Source organism: Acartia tonsa, chromosome 15 (genome assembly GCF_053477335.1).
Source record: "Acartia tonsa isolate MP-2025a chromosome 15, ASM5347733v1, whole genome shotgun sequence".
Lineage (NCBI taxonomy): Eukaryota > Metazoa > Arthropoda > Copepoda > Calanoida > Acartiidae > Acartia > Acartia tonsa.
In genome coordinates, this window is record NC_137274.1 from 13,629,095 (window position 1) to 13,647,842 (window position 18,748).

General features: G+C 31.9%; 2 protein-coding genes and 1 long non-coding RNA gene across 3 annotated transcripts in view; 1 reads left to right on the plus strand and 2 right to left on the minus strand.

Moving 5' to 3' along the window:
• Positions 1-1,957: 1,957 nt before the first annotated feature.
• On the minus strand, positions 1,958-7,220 carry LOC145307338 (uncharacterized). Its single transcript, XM_080149716.1, has 4 exons — positions 6,724-7,220; positions 6,034-6,095; positions 5,791-5,858; positions 1,958-3,090 (listed from the first exon to the last, which is right to left on the minus strand). The coding sequence occupies exons 1-4, from the start codon at positions 7,156-7,158 to the stop codon at positions 2,666-2,668; spliced, it is 990 nt and encodes a 329-aa protein (XP_080005842.1). The 5' UTR covers positions 7,159-7,220; the 3' UTR covers positions 1,958-2,665.
• An 884-nt stretch (positions 7,221-8,104) lies between these two features.
• Positions 8,105-18,748, minus strand: part of LOC145306923 (uncharacterized) — a 51,230-nt gene continuing 40,586 nt past the window's right edge. The window contains exons 8-10 of the mRNA XM_080149262.1: positions 10,951-11,037; positions 9,882-9,984; positions 8,105-9,374 (exon numbers count right to left, since the gene is read on the minus strand). Of these exons, the coding sequence (XP_080005388.1) occupies positions 8,105-9,374; positions 9,882-9,984; positions 10,951-11,037 (1,460 nt within the window). The remainder of the gene's footprint in view (positions 9,375-9,881; positions 9,985-10,950; positions 11,038-18,748) is intronic.
• LOC145307121 (uncharacterized) lies at positions 13,942-15,983 on the plus strand. Its single transcript, XR_013875306.1, has 2 exons — positions 13,942-14,036; positions 15,040-15,983. It is a non-coding gene; the product is annotated as an uncharacterized LOC145307121 (long non-coding RNA).

Genomic DNA, 18,748 nt, shown 5'->3' on the forward strand with positions numbered 1-18,748 from the left:
CTGCAGTTCACGGTAAAATATTGCTGGTAACAAATATTGCCAAAAATCTATGAATTTTAAAGGTTGCTAGCTGTCAAACAGCTGAACGTACAGATCATGCCCGCACACTGTTTTAAGCGGCATAAGAAGGCCTACAAATAATCTGGAATAGCCATACATCAATAATGCATAATTATCTCGCAGTGCAGAGAAATGCACGAAAAAGACCTATTTTACGCGGTTTTTCTTCAGTGAAGCTTTCCCTGTGCATCATTTGATCTTAGCTATTCCAGATTATTTGTAGGCCTTCTTATGCCGCTTAAAACAATGTGCGGGAATGATCTGTATGTTCAGCCGTTTGGCAGCTAGCAGCCTTTAAAATTCATAGATTTTTGGCAATATTCGTTACCAGCAATATTTTACCGTGAACTGCAGTAGATCCAAAAACTTTTTTAAAGACTTTGAAAGCTGTATTGCTATGAATCTAGTGATATGATGTTAAAGTTGAAAATGATTTCTTATCAATAAATTAATTGATAAAACAAAAGTAAATTCTTTTAAAAGTTTGTTAAAAGTCTAAAACTTTAATTATATTTAGAGATAAAAAACGACATGAAAGGAACATTTTGGTTAATTTATATCTATATTCTGTATAGAATGATCCTTGTAAAACAACAAATAATAGTTACATATTACTCAAGACTAGCTATTCTAACAATCAATTCAAAAAAAAATCACGAAACCTTTATAGTATGTTGTGGGTTTATTTTTTTCTTCTTGTAACTGAAGAGGAGTGGGTAAGAAGAGGAGGAAAAGAGGAAAGGGGTTGTGAGGAAATTTTCCTTTAGAATTGTTTGTCAGAATATCATTCCCTTTTCCCTGCATATTTACTATTAGAAAGAAAAAAATTAGCTTTGTATTTATTATAAAGATTATTGTAACTATTGCATACATTATATTTCTCAGGGAGAGAGGGGAAGGACAATGGTTGATAAATAATTCTTTTTCTAATATATTCAACAACTTTGTTAAAACTTTAAAGCTTTATTTATCTTTGATTATCATAACCCTAACTCCTTAAATCTACAAAATATTTGCATTGGAAACAAAGCTTTTCTACATTTAGTTTGAGTCTGTCCGTCTGTAACAAATAGCTTAAATTCTACATTTAACAAGGTTGACAACATCCATGAAAGCGAAGCACTGAAACTGTAGGACAAACGGACATTAACACTTGTATAGTGTCAGAACTGAATAATAAGAATATAAATGTATAAAAGTCAAAGCAAAATTGTAAGTAAATTTGTTGAAAAACAGGATAATGTTTATGGACATACTTACATTTTTAGGACTTGACTAAAGAGTTGCTTCGCTTATAATATTGTACTTTGTTGTCCCAGGAATCAGTATACCAAAAATCAGATTAATCGGATAATTAGATCACATAAAAATTTGTTGTTAAAAAAGTAAAAAAATCAACATGTTTGAAAAGGACGTACGGACATTCTGGTAATGATTATAGAGTTGCTACGCTTTCTAAATCGTACCTAACTACTACAGTAATCACCATGCAAAGTTTGTAATCGATAGGACGGAAAAAAGCTATCCGTCTAGGACGTACAGATGTACAGACGGACCGACCCTAATTACAGAAAAGCTTCGCGTTTACTGATGTGTTAATGGTTGCCTGTAATATTAAAATCTGGATAATATCTAATCTATAATCAAAAAGTCTGTAAGTTTATCAAAAATGTAAACTTTAAAAATATTTTGAAATGGTAAGGTCCTAATTAATCTGTTGATTTGAACTGGTGATACCTAAACTGAATTATTACTTTTGATTAAACTTTTCAAGAATATTGTGTTTATTATTTTTTTTAATTTGCTGCTTATCTATAATTTAAAATTTTATTTGTCAGTATTTTAAGCTTTTATAGATGTTGTCATTCTTGTTAAATTATTTGTACATTGCCTAGCTCCTCCTCTTACTAAGTTATATACAAAATATTTAGGACATGGGCAACACAATGGGGTTTCAATTTCATATACTTTATATCAATAGCATTATGACTGTCCGTTAGTCCATTAATCTGTCCGTAAGACATGATTAGGAGAGAAATATGATTCCTGTGAATCAGTTTAAATTTTTATATTTTCACATATTTCCCCATATCTTTGAGGTTCTTGGTCTGATTTTCAAACTTTGGCCTTCGGTGTGTCAGTCATCATACAAAATGAAATAAGATTTTGTGTTTATTTTCTCCAATACTATTTAAATCTCCTTGTATATATTCCCATCCACGATTTTTCCAGTTTTGCTCCTTATGGATGTTGTCATTCTTGGTTTAAAGTTTATAACTCAAATAATTGAAAATTTTAAACTAAATTAATTTTGTTTTGATACATTCATAAGATAATATTGTACAAACATATTAATATACCAGTGAAGAGGGAAGGTATAGATTCCAACACCCTACTAGTAATATAAATTAGCACAGCTATTAACCTTGCTGGTTGGTCAGACTATCATGATAATGCTTATGATAATGCTAATGATTGTTTAAGTAAAGTAAAGTAAAGTCTCTAATGTGGATAATCATAATTTGTCTAGTGCATACTAACTAATTATAAACAAGAAATAATAACTAATATTTGAAAGTTATTAGTTGTTTATTTATGTTTATAATTAGTTGTTACCACAATATCTTTCATTACAGTGGGGTGTGTTTTCAAGATAGTAGACATAGTATGAACCACAATTAGTCACTTTGCCTCTATTTGAACGATAACAATCATTTTTACCAAAAAAATCAGAAACAAAGCAAATCTTGATATCCACACTATCACCAGGATTATCTGGTAGTGTTGAGTTTGACCAACCAGCTCTAACTGTCCCACAATGCCACGACCCTGGAGGTGACTGTGCTAACTTATTACCTGCTGGGTGTTGGAACCTATACCATCCTGCTCCCTTCCAGTTAGGACTAATAACATTTTTAGTCTTACTAGTCTTACTATCACAATTAGGAGGTTTACCTTGTGAATAAGTCCTTAAATAAGGCCTTCTATCTTCTTCACTAAGGTTCTTGTATATGGTGCATTGATGTCTCACTAAATATGTTATATCATTTAATTATATTTATATTTCAAAATGGTTGTCCATATTTCTATATATAATCGACATAGAATGAAAAACAAAAGATTATTTGTAAAACATTATATGTTTCATGCATTATAGCGATTTTCCTATATTTATTTATTAGCGGCTTTGCCCCTAGAGGCCTCTTGAGGAGGGGGGAGTTGAATCCCAAACCCCACTTTTCAATTTAGTTTTAGTGGGGAGAGGGTTATGGTACCCTCCCCCAAAATAGTTATAAAACTTCCCAGAACATTTGAGAAGCTACCCTGTAAAGAAGAACCCGATCGGTTTAGCAGTTAGCGAGATACTTTGGTACAAAATAACAAACAGACAGACATTTTTCTACTTTGTAGTATAGATTAAACTATCTATCTTTATAAACAACTAGCAGCTACTCCCCTAGAGGCCTCTAGGAACACGTAAAGTTGTTTTTATATGTTAAAATCAGGTATTTACTGCAAAAATATCTTTTTCTCCACTAATACTAATAATATACTGCAGGGCAGCGTTTTTTTTTTATTTTATTTTTTTTGTGATTTCTCATGTTAGGGTGGTGGTACCCTCCCCCAAAATAGCTTTAAACCTTCCCAGGACCTATGAGAAGCTACTCTATAATGGAAAACCATAATGGCTCAGCGGTTAGCGAGATCCCTCGGTACAAAAAGACACACAAACAAACAAACAAACATCCTGTTACTTTATTATAAGAATATACAGGGTGCACCACATAAAACCGGACTTTTTTTAAACGGTCATAGCGTCAAAACTACTTGACCAATCAGGAAGTTTGCCCCCACTATAAAAAGCTTAGGTAATGACCTTTTAGCACAAAAAAAATCTTTGGACGAAAAAGGGCTCGTACTCCAAGCTGGCCGCGCTTATGTTCAACAAGGCAGATTCCAAATGCGCTGGTGATATAATTTGGATTCTCGACTAGGGCCCACTAAATTGGATCTCAGCCCATCTTTAGATGAGGTAGAGTTATGCAACTTGCTGGGGATACTGTTAGATACATAAGTAAGACACTAGAAAAGACTAGAGCTCTCCATCTAAAATGGCTTGGCTGTAGTACTCCAGCAAAGTGAAACGTGACAGATTTAGAGATGTCAAAAACGTCAAAAATCGTGTAAAATCGTGAAAATTTCTCGGTTCTCAACGTTTAAGACCCATATGGGACTTAAAAACTCATTTTAGACAATGGATTGCACTGACAAACCCAGCTGTATCTTCATGCCATTTCCAAAAACGTATAGAAAGTCGTTCTAGCTCAACTGTGGTCCAAATAAAGTCCTCCGTGTCAAAGGGTAGCTTGAAAGTTGGGTGAATTTGGATTCTGCGGTTACTCACAATGTTAAGGAAACGTGGCCTTCCAGCAGCCCGATCTTAATTCAATGGACTTTTGGGCCTGGAGCTACTTTGAAGCATGCACCAATAGATTTGCTCATACCACAAGACCCCCCTCATTGCCAATATGAAGGAGATCTTCGTCAGCTTGGACAGGTACATTTTTACCTGGGACTACCAGCGGTTGAGGAAACGGGTAGAGGCGGTGATTGATGCTTGCGGCGATTTCATTCAATGATCTAATAGTCATATACCTAGTTTGCTTCCCAAATTTTAAAATTTAATAAAATCTTTAAAATTGACGATTTTATGTTCATTTGTTTTTAATTTAGAAAAAGTCTGGTTTTATGTGTATATCCATGTATATATTCTTGTTGTTAACTATTTATCAATATACTTCTTATCATATACTTCCATTTATGTATTAGGTGTAATTATCACAAGCAAGTCATCTATCTATTTATATATCCAATTATTTATTTATCTTTCTCTCTATCAATTTACCAAATATCTATGAATCTATCTTTTTATCTCTGTCTGGTTGTCTGTCGATTTTTCTATCAGACTATCTTTCTATCTTTCTAAACCAACAACAGAAGCTTAACCCTCTAAAGTCAGGACTCTTTCCACAGCTTAATTGGTCATGGGGGGCATTGATGAACACCTCCCCCCTTTTATCGTAACTTAACATTTAAGCTAGAAGTTTTGTGTATCTCCACTGTTTAATAAAGAATTTACGACTATTTTTCAGTAAAAGCCATATATTTCTTCCTTCACCCTTTTATCTTTTTGTATTTCAAAATTTAAACAGCTGTGACTTTAATATTTTGAAGGTAAGGGAACAATTGTTTTAGAAAATGGTTAGATTGCTTGATATCTGGAGGATAGTAACTTAAACCTGAATCTGACCTGACAATTTATGTGAAAAATAAATTTGCTCTTTACCGCAAAAAAAAATAAAAGGGAGATTAGATTTATAATCCAGAGAATTAAATTTGCTTTTGGAAGTTTACATCTGCTTTTTGATAAAATTTTGACAATTCTCACAAAAAAAATTTAAGAGTAATTAAAATTTCTAAAAAACTTCACTTCTGACTAAAATCATTACACACATAACTAGCTTTAAAGATTTAAATTAAATATTTCATTTGAACAAATTACAGACAAAAATTATTATAATCACTAAATATGAATACTCCTTTTTCTGGAAAAAGTGTAATTTACAAAGCTTTTTATAGTGCTACTACCATTTGAGTGAAATTCCTGTCTGTATATATCTGTGTGACTGAATAATATTTTACTGGAGAAAAATAAGGTTTATCATTTACCTCCCACTGCTTTTAATACAGTACAATCTTTTGTTGGTCTGGAAAACCTGATCTCCGAAATCTCATCCCTAAACATAGTATTTTTGTTGTTAATGATTTTTGACACTCATAGAAATATTGAAAAGAATTTCACCAATTTCTCTTAAGCTTTTAGAATAACCATATATTGATAACCCTGTTTGCTATATGGGATAATGATAGGTACCATACCTAACCTTAGAAAATGGCCTAAAGAAAATGTACCTTTTCATCATATAAACTTGTCCCCATTCAAGACTCTTGGTTTTCAGTTCTATCTTACAATCCTAGAAAAAAAACATGTTTTGCATATTTTACTATGAAAGAAAAAAAAGTTGAAAGAATTAATTCCTTTTAAAAAATATTCTGTCACCGTAGAAAGTAGTAAATTTGTCAATAATTATTCAAACTTGTCTAATTTAGTTAGAAAGAGGAAAAATGTTGGAAAACAATGGAATCCATCCGCAGCAGGGGTTTAGCCCCCTTTTTTTCAAATTTTTAAATGTATCTCAAATGCCAAGCAAAATTTAAATGTTCTAATGCTGTTTGTTTTAAAGTCTTAGACCATATACCAGCAAGTAAAATCCCCCTTTGTTTTAGGATATTTTAGAATAATCAACTAATTAGTATCAAAAAGAGGGGGAATTTAGCTTTTTCAAACACTTATGTTAAAATTTAGGAAGATACCAGAAAGTTATTTAAACGTGAATAGGATTAATAACTTTGGGATAAAATTTTGGCTGAGATTTTAATATTTTATTTAGTTTCTGTAATTTTATGATTGCTGTCATCTTATTAGCTTTGCTTTTATTGATGTTGTTATCCTTGTTTTCTGCAAGTAACAAGTTGATAAATGGCTCAAAATTTATTTTAATAAATGGATCAGATTTAGTGCCTTTATGTAAACTTTATTACCTGCAGAATAAATTGGTCACTATTATACACATCAACATATTTTGACTCATTGAATATGAGATCAGAATTGAGGCTTAAATCTGTACAGATCCAATTTGGCAATAAGTGATTTTTAAATTGATCCCCATCAGTTGGCCTGTTCTCCATGTCATTGCATGCTTTAAATGGATCTCTTCTTAATAGAATATTTTCAAAGTGTTCAATTTCTGGGCATTCATGACCTTTTGCCTGACAAAGAAGTTTTTTGATGGATTTTTTAATGTTTCCCTTACAGCCAAGGTAAAAACCTTTTCTTTCTTTGTTATGTAAAACATTGTATTCAACACTGCCAATATATGGAAAACTAGAACATTTCTTTTTATAGATAGAGGAAGTATCATCTAGCAGTAACTTGCTAATATCACCAGCATGCAATTCAATAACATCACCAGACATTTCTTTCAGTTTTGGACCATCAAAAAAATCTACAAGAATGATTGGAAATTCTGTTACACTATGAAAAACTAGTGGCTTCGCCCCTAGCCTCTAGGGGCTTCGCCCCATGAGGTAATGGAAAGTCAACCCTCCAGAATAATGTTATAGTTATATTTTCAAAAAAGTTATTCTTTGCCGAATTACTCTTTGGTAAAATTAAACCCAGGTTGTGCACCGTATGCACAAAAATTTGAATTCATAAAAATTAAACCCAGGTTGTTCACCGTATATCTCGTACGGGGTGAGCATAAGCGAGTACCCTGTATGCGGCGCAAGCTCTGATAGTCTCACTGATTGGACCACATATACACAAAAATTTAAAACTCTCCTCTGTAAATTTTATTTAATACCTATAATTGCAACAACTTTTTAAAGATGTCAATTTTTAAAAATTACAAAAAGCCCAAAAAAATTTTTGGTGAAATTTTTTTTTTCTTTTTTTTTTGGGGGGGGGGGTTCATGGGGGCTTCGCCCCATGGTGCAGTGGGGTTCCCCCAACCCAATTACTGGTTTTTGTTTACAAAGATAAAAAATTTGGAAATAGGTTTTTTTTTTATTTTTAGGGGGGTTGGGGTGTCCCACCCTCCTAAAAAATAGCCTAAAACCACCAGAGGACCAGTAGGTATATTCCCAGAAGAGTAGAGCCCAATTTTTTCAGCAGTTACTGAGATTTTACAAAAAATGTAAAAAAAAAATTTTTGGGGGGGTGTTTTTTTTAGTTTTTTGGGGGGTTGGGGGTGTCCCACCCCCCAGGAAAATAGCTTAAAACCATCACAGGACCAGTAGGTATAATCCCTGAAGAGTAGAGCCCAATCGGTTCAGCGGTTACTGAGATCTTAAGCTTCAGACGGACAGACAGACGGACAGACGGTCAGACGGACAGACGGACAGACGGACAGACATCAAGCTACTTTGTATTATAGATATGATAATTCCACGGTCTCTGGGTGTCTTTGTATTTTTGATTGGAAACAAACAATATTCCAGCTGCTCCTTTGAATTTTTCTTCGATATCATTCTTACTTGATAAACTTGGTATATTTTTACTGATACAATCTTGATCCAGGATTAATATATTTCCATTGAAATCTCCAATTTTATTGAAAACAGAACATTTTGTTGAGTTTTGCTGTATTGGCAACTTTGATAATTCTTTATTGATAATTTTTCCTTTTATTATTTCTAGATTAATCAAATTTTCACTCTTGCTAACAATGTAAACATTGGGATGAGATGCTTTCATTGATAGAAAACATACTGATAAAGGCAAAGCAAGAAGAAAAAGACAGCAAATGCCACTTATGATCTTAAAAAGTAGCTTTCTCTGACTTCTTTTCAACAAGGAAACTACAACCTCAGATCCCAAAGAGATCAGAAATTTCATATGCTGACTTCTCTGAGTGTTGATTCTCTGAACAAAAAGGAAACCAAATCTTTTCCATCTTTCTGAATTAATCATAAAGCTCAGAGATATCATTGACTGCACCACTATGAGTCCACAATACAAGTCAAAATCCCAAAATGAGAGAATGTTTGGAGTATATTTTATTTCTGTAAATCTGATCAGGCAAAAAACTAGACCTGTAGTGAACAAAATAATGAATGTTGAGGTAATTGTTTGCCATCTAAGAATTGTCTTCTGATGCTTGGCTAGTTGTTTCTGAACTTCATTGTACTCCTCTGGTGTCAGAAGGTCTACAAAGTCAGGCATAGGTCCTGATAGAAAACAAGTTGGAGTGAACATCCCTAGTAAACTGTTTAGCCAAACTGGAGTGTTTCCCAGCTCTTGGTGGGCTTTTGCTAAACCATTTTTTGAATGATTGTTAGCATATGTATTGTATTTTTCTCTTATATGTCCCTCCAGAGCTACTGGTCTATCAAAGTAGTAACCTATCACAACATTGCAGAATAAGATTAAGCAAAATGGAATATATGCATAGTTGAACAGAAATATACAAAAGAATGAGTATGCTGCAACTCTGTACAGAATTGAATGTAGAAACATTGGTAGATATTTAGAAGTCATGCTGGCATATCTTGTTGAGTCCTCTGCTTTGCGGATTTGGACTATAAACACATAGAATATGTTTAATTTGACTGTGCTGGTCACAATACTCAGGAAGGAGAAAAACATTGATATTATTGGAATATCAAGCTGAGGAACTTCATTTCCAAACCTAAAAAAAATATTAGGTTTGGTTAAGAAGATTAATATTTTATCACTAAATCATTAGGAATACTATCTACTTTGACTCTTAATAGATCATTTATTTTTTAATTGACTAATCACACTTAAATTACATACCATTTTTGAAGATAAGGATTATAATCTCATAAGTTAAAAACAATTTATAAAACAAAATTAAAACTGATAGACAGAGAGCAAAGTGAGTTATTGAGAATCGGCAAGTAGAATCTTCAATGCTTAATTCAAAAATTTATCATAGATACCAACCAAGAAATATATTTCCCCTAAAAAGTTTGTTTCTCCTTTTTGTATAAATATCCCTCACTTTTACATTTGTTATATGAATCTAAATGCCTAAATTACAATTTGATTCATATAATATCATAGATGAAGTTTTTTTGAGAGTACATGCACATAATACAATCTCAAATAACAGATGAATAAATAACATCTTCTTAGTAGTTTTACGGACATAATAAAAAAAAAAAATTCTTACTGATCTAACTCATAGGTGATAACTCCATAGAGTGGTATCTTCAATAGGCCAACAAGTAGGAGATAAATTGTCAGGCAGAGTTGAATAGGACCCTCAACACAACCTAGAAAACCAAAGTTTTCAGTCGTCATCTAAAATTTTGTATCAACAGTTCAGGGACGTCCAAGGGGGAAAGGTAAAGAGGGGATTACCACATTTAGAATTTACCTCTAGTGTGGGGGTGACTACTAGGCACCCCTATCCATTACAAGGGAGTATCCCCCCCCCCCCCAAAAAAAATAAAACGTATAATATCTCAAAGAGGATGATTACCTTCACAGATTATGACATCATACAACAAATAACCAATGAGAGGCTAGCATAAATTTTACCATTGTTCAATTACTGTGTATACTGGCCTCTCATTTGCTATTCTATAGTATGACATCATAAACATTTTCTACCCCAAAAAATTTTTGATGTGCTTTATGCTGCCTTTTACTTCTGCTATTAAATTTATTTACCCTCACCACAAAATAAAAAACTTGGATATTCCTCAACAACTACAATATAGTTCTACCAGATAATAGTTATTTCTTGTATTGTATTATAAACGGCTTTCCGCGGATATAGAATGTACAATTATAAGATTAAAACTAGTTTTTTTAGCCCCGAGGTGCCGGAGGCACCGGCTAAAAAAACTGGTTTTAATCTTATGATTGTACATTTCTATATTCGTAGAAAACTGGATATAATACGATGCTAGACATAGTTTTTTCGTATTCATGAGAACCGGTTCCTGTCCACCGGATTTGAATGAATACGAGAAAAACAGTTATGAACCATGATAAAAAAACATGCTAAGGTTTTTGTATTATATAGCAACTGCCTTTAAAGTAAACAATGCACTGGGTGTGTCTAAAACTGTCTTTCCTATACAATAAGAAATAATAATAGAAATAATCTCCTAATTAGCATTTCATGGTCCCCCCCCCCCTTGACCATTAAGGGTTAAGGCCCTACATATACTATTGATTTTTGAACAATGTTTAGATTAAAATCGTTAAAAATGAAAATAAACTTAAATTACCTGTGATTCCTAGTGTCATCTGTGTCAATGTTTCATAAAAGAAAACTTTCTCAGGATTTCCTTTGTGCCACAGAATTAAGCTGTAACCTGTAGTAATAGTTAAGGATTAAAACATATTATATAATTATAATTGTTAAAGAGTGTGCAAAATTAAGATGTAACCTGTAATTATTAAGGATTAAAAGATATTATAAATGTTAGAGGGTGTACAAAAATTGTCATTAGAACTTTTTAGAGCTCTAGTTTTTGGAAATATAAATATCATACTTGTTTTTCTTGTATTCATTTGAAACTGATTAATATCCGGTGGATTAGAACCGGTTCTCATCCATAATATATCCAGTTTTATCCTATTATATGGGCTCAAGTCTAAGGCAGCACCTCGCCCCCAAGAGGTATTTTACAGGTATTATCCTATTATATATAGTAGTAACATATTTTTGTCAGTAGCTTAAGATTTCAGTAATTACTGATCCAATAGAGTTATACAATTTAGGGAAGCTTCATAAAGGCCCTCGGAGGATTTTAGGTTGTTTTAAAATGGTTTTCAGCTCTTTTTGTGCCCTATATGCTAGGGGTGCAGCTGCTAGTATGATTATTAAAATGTACAATCATCAGATTTTTAAGACCATGCCTTAGCATCTAGGGGCTTAAAAAATTGTTTTAATCTTATAATCGACATTTTATATCCAGGGAAAGCTGTTTATAATGAGATGCGAGAAATAATTTTTACTGTTTGTACTTTAGGAGCCATGTTAGAAAATGTAGGGATTGTTAAAAAGTGCAAGTAAATAAAAAAAATTGTCTAATTAATGATTGAATTTTTCGTTTTAACATTGCTAAGCTCATGGTAGAAAGCATATATAGGTTTTCATTTTTCCAAAGAAGGTTGTTTTTCAGTAAAAAATCTGTAGTGACAGCTGTCTATATATGTATATTACTAGAGTTGGCTTAATATAACTATATCGCTATTGGCTAGTTTTCTATAAGTACATATCTATTTATCTATTTCTCAATAAATCAATTTTCCACCCCCGCCATTACTATCTAAAAGAAAGAAGTAAATATTTATTAATTTAAATGATTTTAAAAAGATTTTTTCAATTATATTTTTTTCATGTTACCATCACCAAAGGGTTAATATGATTAAAATTTTAGTTTTAATATTTTAACAAAAAGGATGTGTCGCCTCAATCTAATTCTTTTAAAATACAGTTTTCTTAGATTTACTCTATTATGAATGTATAATTTTTATTTGTGAATTAGGGATTAAATACTTCAATGTAATTCAAATATCTACATGAAGTGAAAAACTTAATTCATTCCATAAACAAATAGAATAAAGGTCTTATCGCTTTGGTCAATGAGAGTTTAATGAGGATTATTGGAGCACTATGAGTTTTAAATACTTCACCATTGGAAGACTCAAGCTCATTTATAGACGTTTATTTCCTATATAGATCTGTCATGGATCTAGATGCAATAAAGCAGGCCGTTTTGTAAATGTTAAAAATTGGAAGATTTCATTAAATAAAAGTAATCGCAAATATACTTAGTAAATATTACGAGTAATGGATCACTATAAAAGTAGCAACTTGTAGAGTTGCTGCGCATAAGAGAATAACACAATAAAAAAATAAGAAAAATTTGTTTATTGCACTGAAACTAAGACTATTCTAAAGGATTATTACAATGCATGATTAACAGATAAAGTACAGATGTGAGTTGCCCCACTCCCCATAGTAGTTAATTGTATTTTTCTACAATTAGAACAAGACATGAAATTGATGTATTAAAAAGAAATTTGCATTTTAGCCCAGTTCACAAAAGCATTTTAGAGGTCGACCGAATTTTTCAGTAGGTCAACCGATTTTAGTACAACTGAAATATAACCCAACCTAAACAAATTCCTATTTTTTGCTTCAATTGCTAAGTTTTTATAAACAAAAATAATAAGAGATTGTAATAGTGACCCCATATTATAGATTTACAAGCCTAATTACATCGTTCAGCGAAAAAAAAGTTACTCTATACCAAGTCTCATTTTCTCAATATTTTAAAAATCATTTTCTTATCTTTCTATCCCTGATTATAATCGAGCCAAACCATATCAATAGTTGAAGTTTATTAAAAAGTTTTTAAAAAGCTGTCTTTTAAAAACTTATAACATTATTTGTAATTTTATTTTTAAGTAAAAAACAATTTAATCAATTATTTTTTTTGATTTTTTGAAGAAAAAAAATATATATATTTAGCTAGCTACTCATTGGTATGTATTTTTTAATAAAAATCTAGAATTATAAACAAACTAAAACAAGAAATAATCAGCTGATGTGATTTACGTACGGAAATTCTAAATAGCTTAAAGTTAAAATTATACACCTATCCTTATAATAAAGTAACAGGATATTTTTTGTCTCTCTGTACCAAAGTATGTTGTTAACTGCTGAACCTTGTATATGGTTCTCCTTTACAGAGTAAATTTCATAGGTCCTAGTGAGTTTTTGGGTGGAGGGTAGCACCACAAATAGGAAGTTATTTATTAACTTTTATTTTACAAGTTGAAAAAGGGGATCATGGAAGGAAAACAAAGTAGTGGGTTTCGTCGTATTTTTACAGCAGCATTTCTTCTATTTCTAGCCCCTGCGGGGCAATCATTAACATTTTCCTAACTTAACCTTAAATAACTTATCAAAGCTACTGGTAAAATACGACGAAACCTGCTACTTCGTTTTCTTCCTTCGTTTTTTCCATGATCCTAAAAGCACGAACAGTTTTATTTTATTCAACTTTTTAATTGCAAAGTTTTTCTTTAACTAGGGTCAGTCTGTGCGACTGTAAAGGAATAGCTCTTGTTGTTAATTTAAGCATATTAGCTTTGTGTTATAGATTTCAAAATTTGCATAGTGATTCATGTAGAAGTTAGGTACGATTTAAAAGCATAGAATCTCATATATTCTTTATCAGAATGTCCATACCTACGTCCATTTCAAACATGTAGATTATATTAATATTCCGTTTTAAATTTCAGAGGTTAAAAAATGATTTTTAATAAGCCGCTCACTTCTCTCTTTGATTTATAAAAGGTAATATTTTTATAATCCTCGACTGTGGCATAACACGCAGTGCATCAGCTCGTTTTTTGGCAAGGTGATAGGTTCGAATTTCAGCCCCACACTGCGTCATACTTTAAGACGTTAAAAATTGTTCCCATTGCTGCCGTGTCAGGTGTGTGACATAAGTAGTTAGATAAGAAGGGAAGGCCTTGGCCCAAAACTGGTGTAACTCACTACCATGCTTAATTAGTACTTAGAGACATATATGTAGTGACGTGCACAGTGTTGTGCCAGGAGGATTGGCAAAGGAGGGGGTAGTGGACTCTTCATTTTCAATTTTTGTTTTAAAAAGAAAAAAAATTTTAGGGGGGTGGGGAGGATAAATTTCTGTTGGGAGGGTGGAGAAATCATTCCTCAAAATAGTTAAAAAACCTTCCCTGGATCAATTAGGAATCTTAACAGTAAAGGAGATCCATATAAATAGGTTCAATGGTAAGTGCTACGGACTAAAAAAAGCTTTTCTTCTTTATATCCTATCCTCCTATTGTATAAAGTAATACGATTTTTTTGTCTGGCTTAAGATTTAAGAAACTACAGAACCGATTGGTTCTCTAGTTTATGCAAGCTTCACATAGGTCCTGTGAAAGATTTAGGCTATGTTAATTTCCGATTTTACTCTTGGAATGGGTTTGAGCTATCTTTCTAGACCATTTCTGCCTTTTTGAATACAGAGCCCTGGATGCCAATAGTATTTTGTAAAGCAGTATGCTTTTTTTTGTCTGTAGCGAAAAAATTTGCTATTTGCTGAACCGATATGGTTCTCCTTTGCAGTGAAGCTTCCTATAGGTCCAGGGAAGTGCTCTTTGAGGCGTCTATGAGTGTATCCGCTAGTAATAGGTTATAATCATTTATAAAAGGTGTAGTTGCTCTTATTGTCCTTAGCTTTTCTTGTAATAAGTCACAATGTGAAAATATAAACAGACATTTCGAATTATAGAGTACCTTTGCAACTAAAAAGTATTTTCTATTTTAGAGGTTCCAGTTTGCCTAGGAGGAAATAAAACCAACGAGATGAAACTCAATTTTACACCAGCACACAAGAAAAATCATCTAATGTCGTCGTGTAGTGATAAATATAATAAGAAGAATGTGTGCATAGTTTAGCCTAAAGTTTATACAAAACCAATTAAATGATTATTATACCGCATTATTTCTAAAAATAAATAATCTGGCCTAGCACACATCCCTCTTATATTTAATACTATTTAATTCAATATAATATTTTTCTAATGATTATTATTACTCCATTTTTGTGATATTTAATTTGAAAAAGAAAGTTATTTGTTACTCTACTCTAAATTGAGATGTCCGTATATCTTTGGTGTTTTAATTTAATTTCCAATTTTTTTGGATAATAGTACCTATCAATTTTAAGTTTGACTTTGTTCAACGAGACTTTTGTGTTTATAGATGAAAGGACAAGTATCTTTATTTTCTATGTTTTAGCAAGAACTTAAATTCTGGTTGCTCTAAAGGCATGTAAAGGCATGTAAAGATGCATGTAACTCAATTGCATTATTATATTATATGCATATGAAATTATTCCAGATGAGTCATCTGATTTATTAGCATTCATTATTAATGTTAATTTGTTACCTATTTGCTTATTTTCTAATCATCTTTTAATTTTTTGTGCTTCAATACTTCAAATGGACGTTGTCAACCTTGTTTTATCATTAAAACATTTTTTTTGTAAATCAACTTTCACGCTCAAGCTTTATGTTTGGTACTATCTGTCATAAAACTATCCCTTATGTTAAATTATTAATTAAAGTTTTTAGCAACAAAATTTCGAGAGAAAAAAAATGTTTTCAATGTTTTTGTGATAACTGTTAAGTATTTTACTCAATTTCATCTTTATATTATGATTTCTTAATTATATTCAAATTTATAATAAAATATAATCATACTTTCAAACAATACTTTTCATGTATTACAATCATGGCTTCTTTTTAAGGGGGGGTTTTTTAATGCAACCATCTCGTAATCAGTGATTAAATGGCACTTAGAATTCGAATTTCGATCTCAACTTTTGCATGAGTAATCCTTGGTAGGTCTATTTTCCCTAAATTGAACAAAAAGTTGGAAAAGTAATGGCTGGCGGCTCAGCCGTTCAGCCGTTTTTTGCCCATTTTCAGGGTAAATTCATCATCAATTACGTAAGAATAAACTTTTTAAAATATATTTTTGGTTTAATTCATGTTGAATGATAGCAATAACCATTTAAAAAACTTCTAGTACCAACAGCTACCGTCTAAAACCGTTGGATAGCGTTTTGGAGTGAAAAACAGTATTATGTGGACTCGTGGAGATAGGTTTCGTGACTAATTTTCAATATAGATATCCAAAAAATGGCAAAACAGCTGAGCCGCCAGTCGTTAGCCGTTACTTTTCCAACTTTTTGTTCGATTTAGGGAAAATAAACCTACCAAGGATTACTCATGCAAAAGTTCAGATTGAAATTCGAATTCTAAGTGCCATTTAATCACTGATTACGAGATGGTTGCATTGTTTTAAGTGAAGCTTTTATATAATTAGGGTCGGTCCGTACGTACGTCCGTCCGTCCATTACAGTAAGCTCTTTTCGTTAATTTAAACAGGTTAGAATTGTCCTATTGATTTCAAACTTTGCATGCTGATTCCTATAATAGTTAGGTACGACATAGAAAGCGTAGCAACTTTATAATCGTTACTAGAAAGTACGGAAGTCCATTTAAAACAAGCTGATTTTTTTTTACTTTTTGACAACAAATTTTTGAATGTTAAAATTATCCAATTCGTCTGATTTTTTTTAATACTGATTCCTATTACAACAAGGTATAGTGTTTTAAGCAAAGCATCTCTATAATCAAGTCCTAAAAACGTCAGTATGTCCTTGAACAGTAACATGTATTTAATCAGTTTTGCAACAAATATACTTACAATTTTGTATTGACATATGCATTAATATTTAGTCTATTCAGTTCTGACCCTCAACAAGTGTTAATGTTTGTTTGTCCTTCCATTTCAGAGCTTTACTTTAATGGATGTTGTCATCCTTGACCTTGTTATATTCGTTATTTACTTAAATAATTTCATTACAAGGTGTGTTTCTAACATTCCGTGAACTTACAAAGGGGAACATTTTTCTTGCTGGTTTGCCTTGTATTTGTGTTTTAAAACAGTAGTAGAATGCTGGAATTTGGCATGTAGTTGCATTAATGAGGTACAATATGTAACGGGAGAAACGGTGAAAAAACCACTGCTGTATCCTGCAGTTTTTTTTTCTTTTTCCTGCTAAATTAGACATAAAGGAGTATGCACGAACAAGAGCAAGTGACTAAAGACTAGGATTATAACTGAGCGACTTTTTAAATATGGGTAAGACACATAATTGAGAGTTGGAATTTTTTGAATATCTCCTTTCTGGAGGGCACAGGATGCCAGCAAACCTAGCATGGTCATTCAGGTAAAAATGAAAAATATTTTTTGACCTAAATAAAGTAGGTATTTTATGTTGTGAAAATACTAAAATATCCTATAGTATTACATCTTCATATGAAATGTAGGTGTCAGGTTCCAGGTATAATCCTGCAGGTCTTGAACCTCCAGGTCTCTAGAAATCTTTAAATTGCTCCTGGGACCGCAATTTTTTACTTAGGGACTTCAAATTTTAAACTTTTCTTATAGTTTTTATGACATATTAAATTTTCTTAAAAATACGTCGACGTTTACCTGCCAGTTGCGGCAGCTGCCAAGTACAATATCATCAAATGTTTTGTTAAAATCAAAGTTTCAAATAAAATAACATGTTAAAAAATTAATCAAATGCTTTAAATTACATAAGTATACGAATAAAACTGTTTCTTGTATTCATTCGAATCCGGTGGATAGGAACCGGTTCTCATCCATACGAAAAAACTATGTCTAGCATCGTATTATATCCAGTTTTCTACGAATATAGAATTGTACAATCATAAGATTAAAACTAGTTTTTTTAGCCGGTGCCTTTCGGCACCACGGGGCTAAAAAAAACTAGTTTTAATCTTATAATTGTACATTCTATATCCGCGGAAAGCCGTTTATAATACGATACGAGAAATAACTATTACAGTATTTCAAGTTATCCCTTTTTCTAAGTTAACAGTTTTAAAAGCGAAGCTTTTCTATAATTAGGGTCGGTTCATCTGTACGTCCGTCTAGAGCGGATAGCTTTTTTCGTAAATTTAGGGATGTTAGAATTTGTATACTAATTCCTGGGACAACAAAGAAAAATATTATAAGCAAAGCAACTCCATAATCAAGTCCTAAAATTGTATGTATGTTTATAAACATTATCCTGTATCAAGTAGTTTTTTTTTACAAATTTTCTTACAATTTTGCTTCGACTCTTATACATTTATATTCTGATTATTCAGTATTGACACTCTACAAGTGTTAATGTACATTTGTCCTACTGTTTCAGAGCTTCACTTTTATGGATGTTAATGAAATATTCCAACACAACTTAATGGTTCAGTGGTTAGGCATCGAGATAATAATCAAACAAAAACTGATTTCTTTAAATAATAGGATAATTATAAATTATTAGTACGTGTTTATACACTAAAAGGCACATGAAGTGGGGGGGGGGGGGGGGGTTGGAATTCAACCCCATTTCTTATTTCAGTTTATTAAAAAAAGTTTTTATAAATTTAGAAGGG

What these genes read in the sequence shown, in the direction of transcription:
- LOC145307338 (XM_080149716.1), bottom strand. Translation starts at nt 7,158, where the DNA reads ATGTCTGGTGATGTTATTGAATTGCATGCTGGTGATATTAGCAAGTTA. An exon ending in GTGACCAATTTATTCTGCAG is followed by an intron (nt 6,096 to 6,723) that starts GTAATAAAGTTT and finishes TTTTTTTTCTAG; the next exon opens with GATTGTAAGATAGAACTGAA. An exon ending in TGTATTAAAAGCAGTGGGAG is followed by an intron (nt 3,091 to 5,790) that starts GTAAATGATAAA and finishes TAACATATTTAG; the next exon opens with TGAGACATCAATGCACCATA.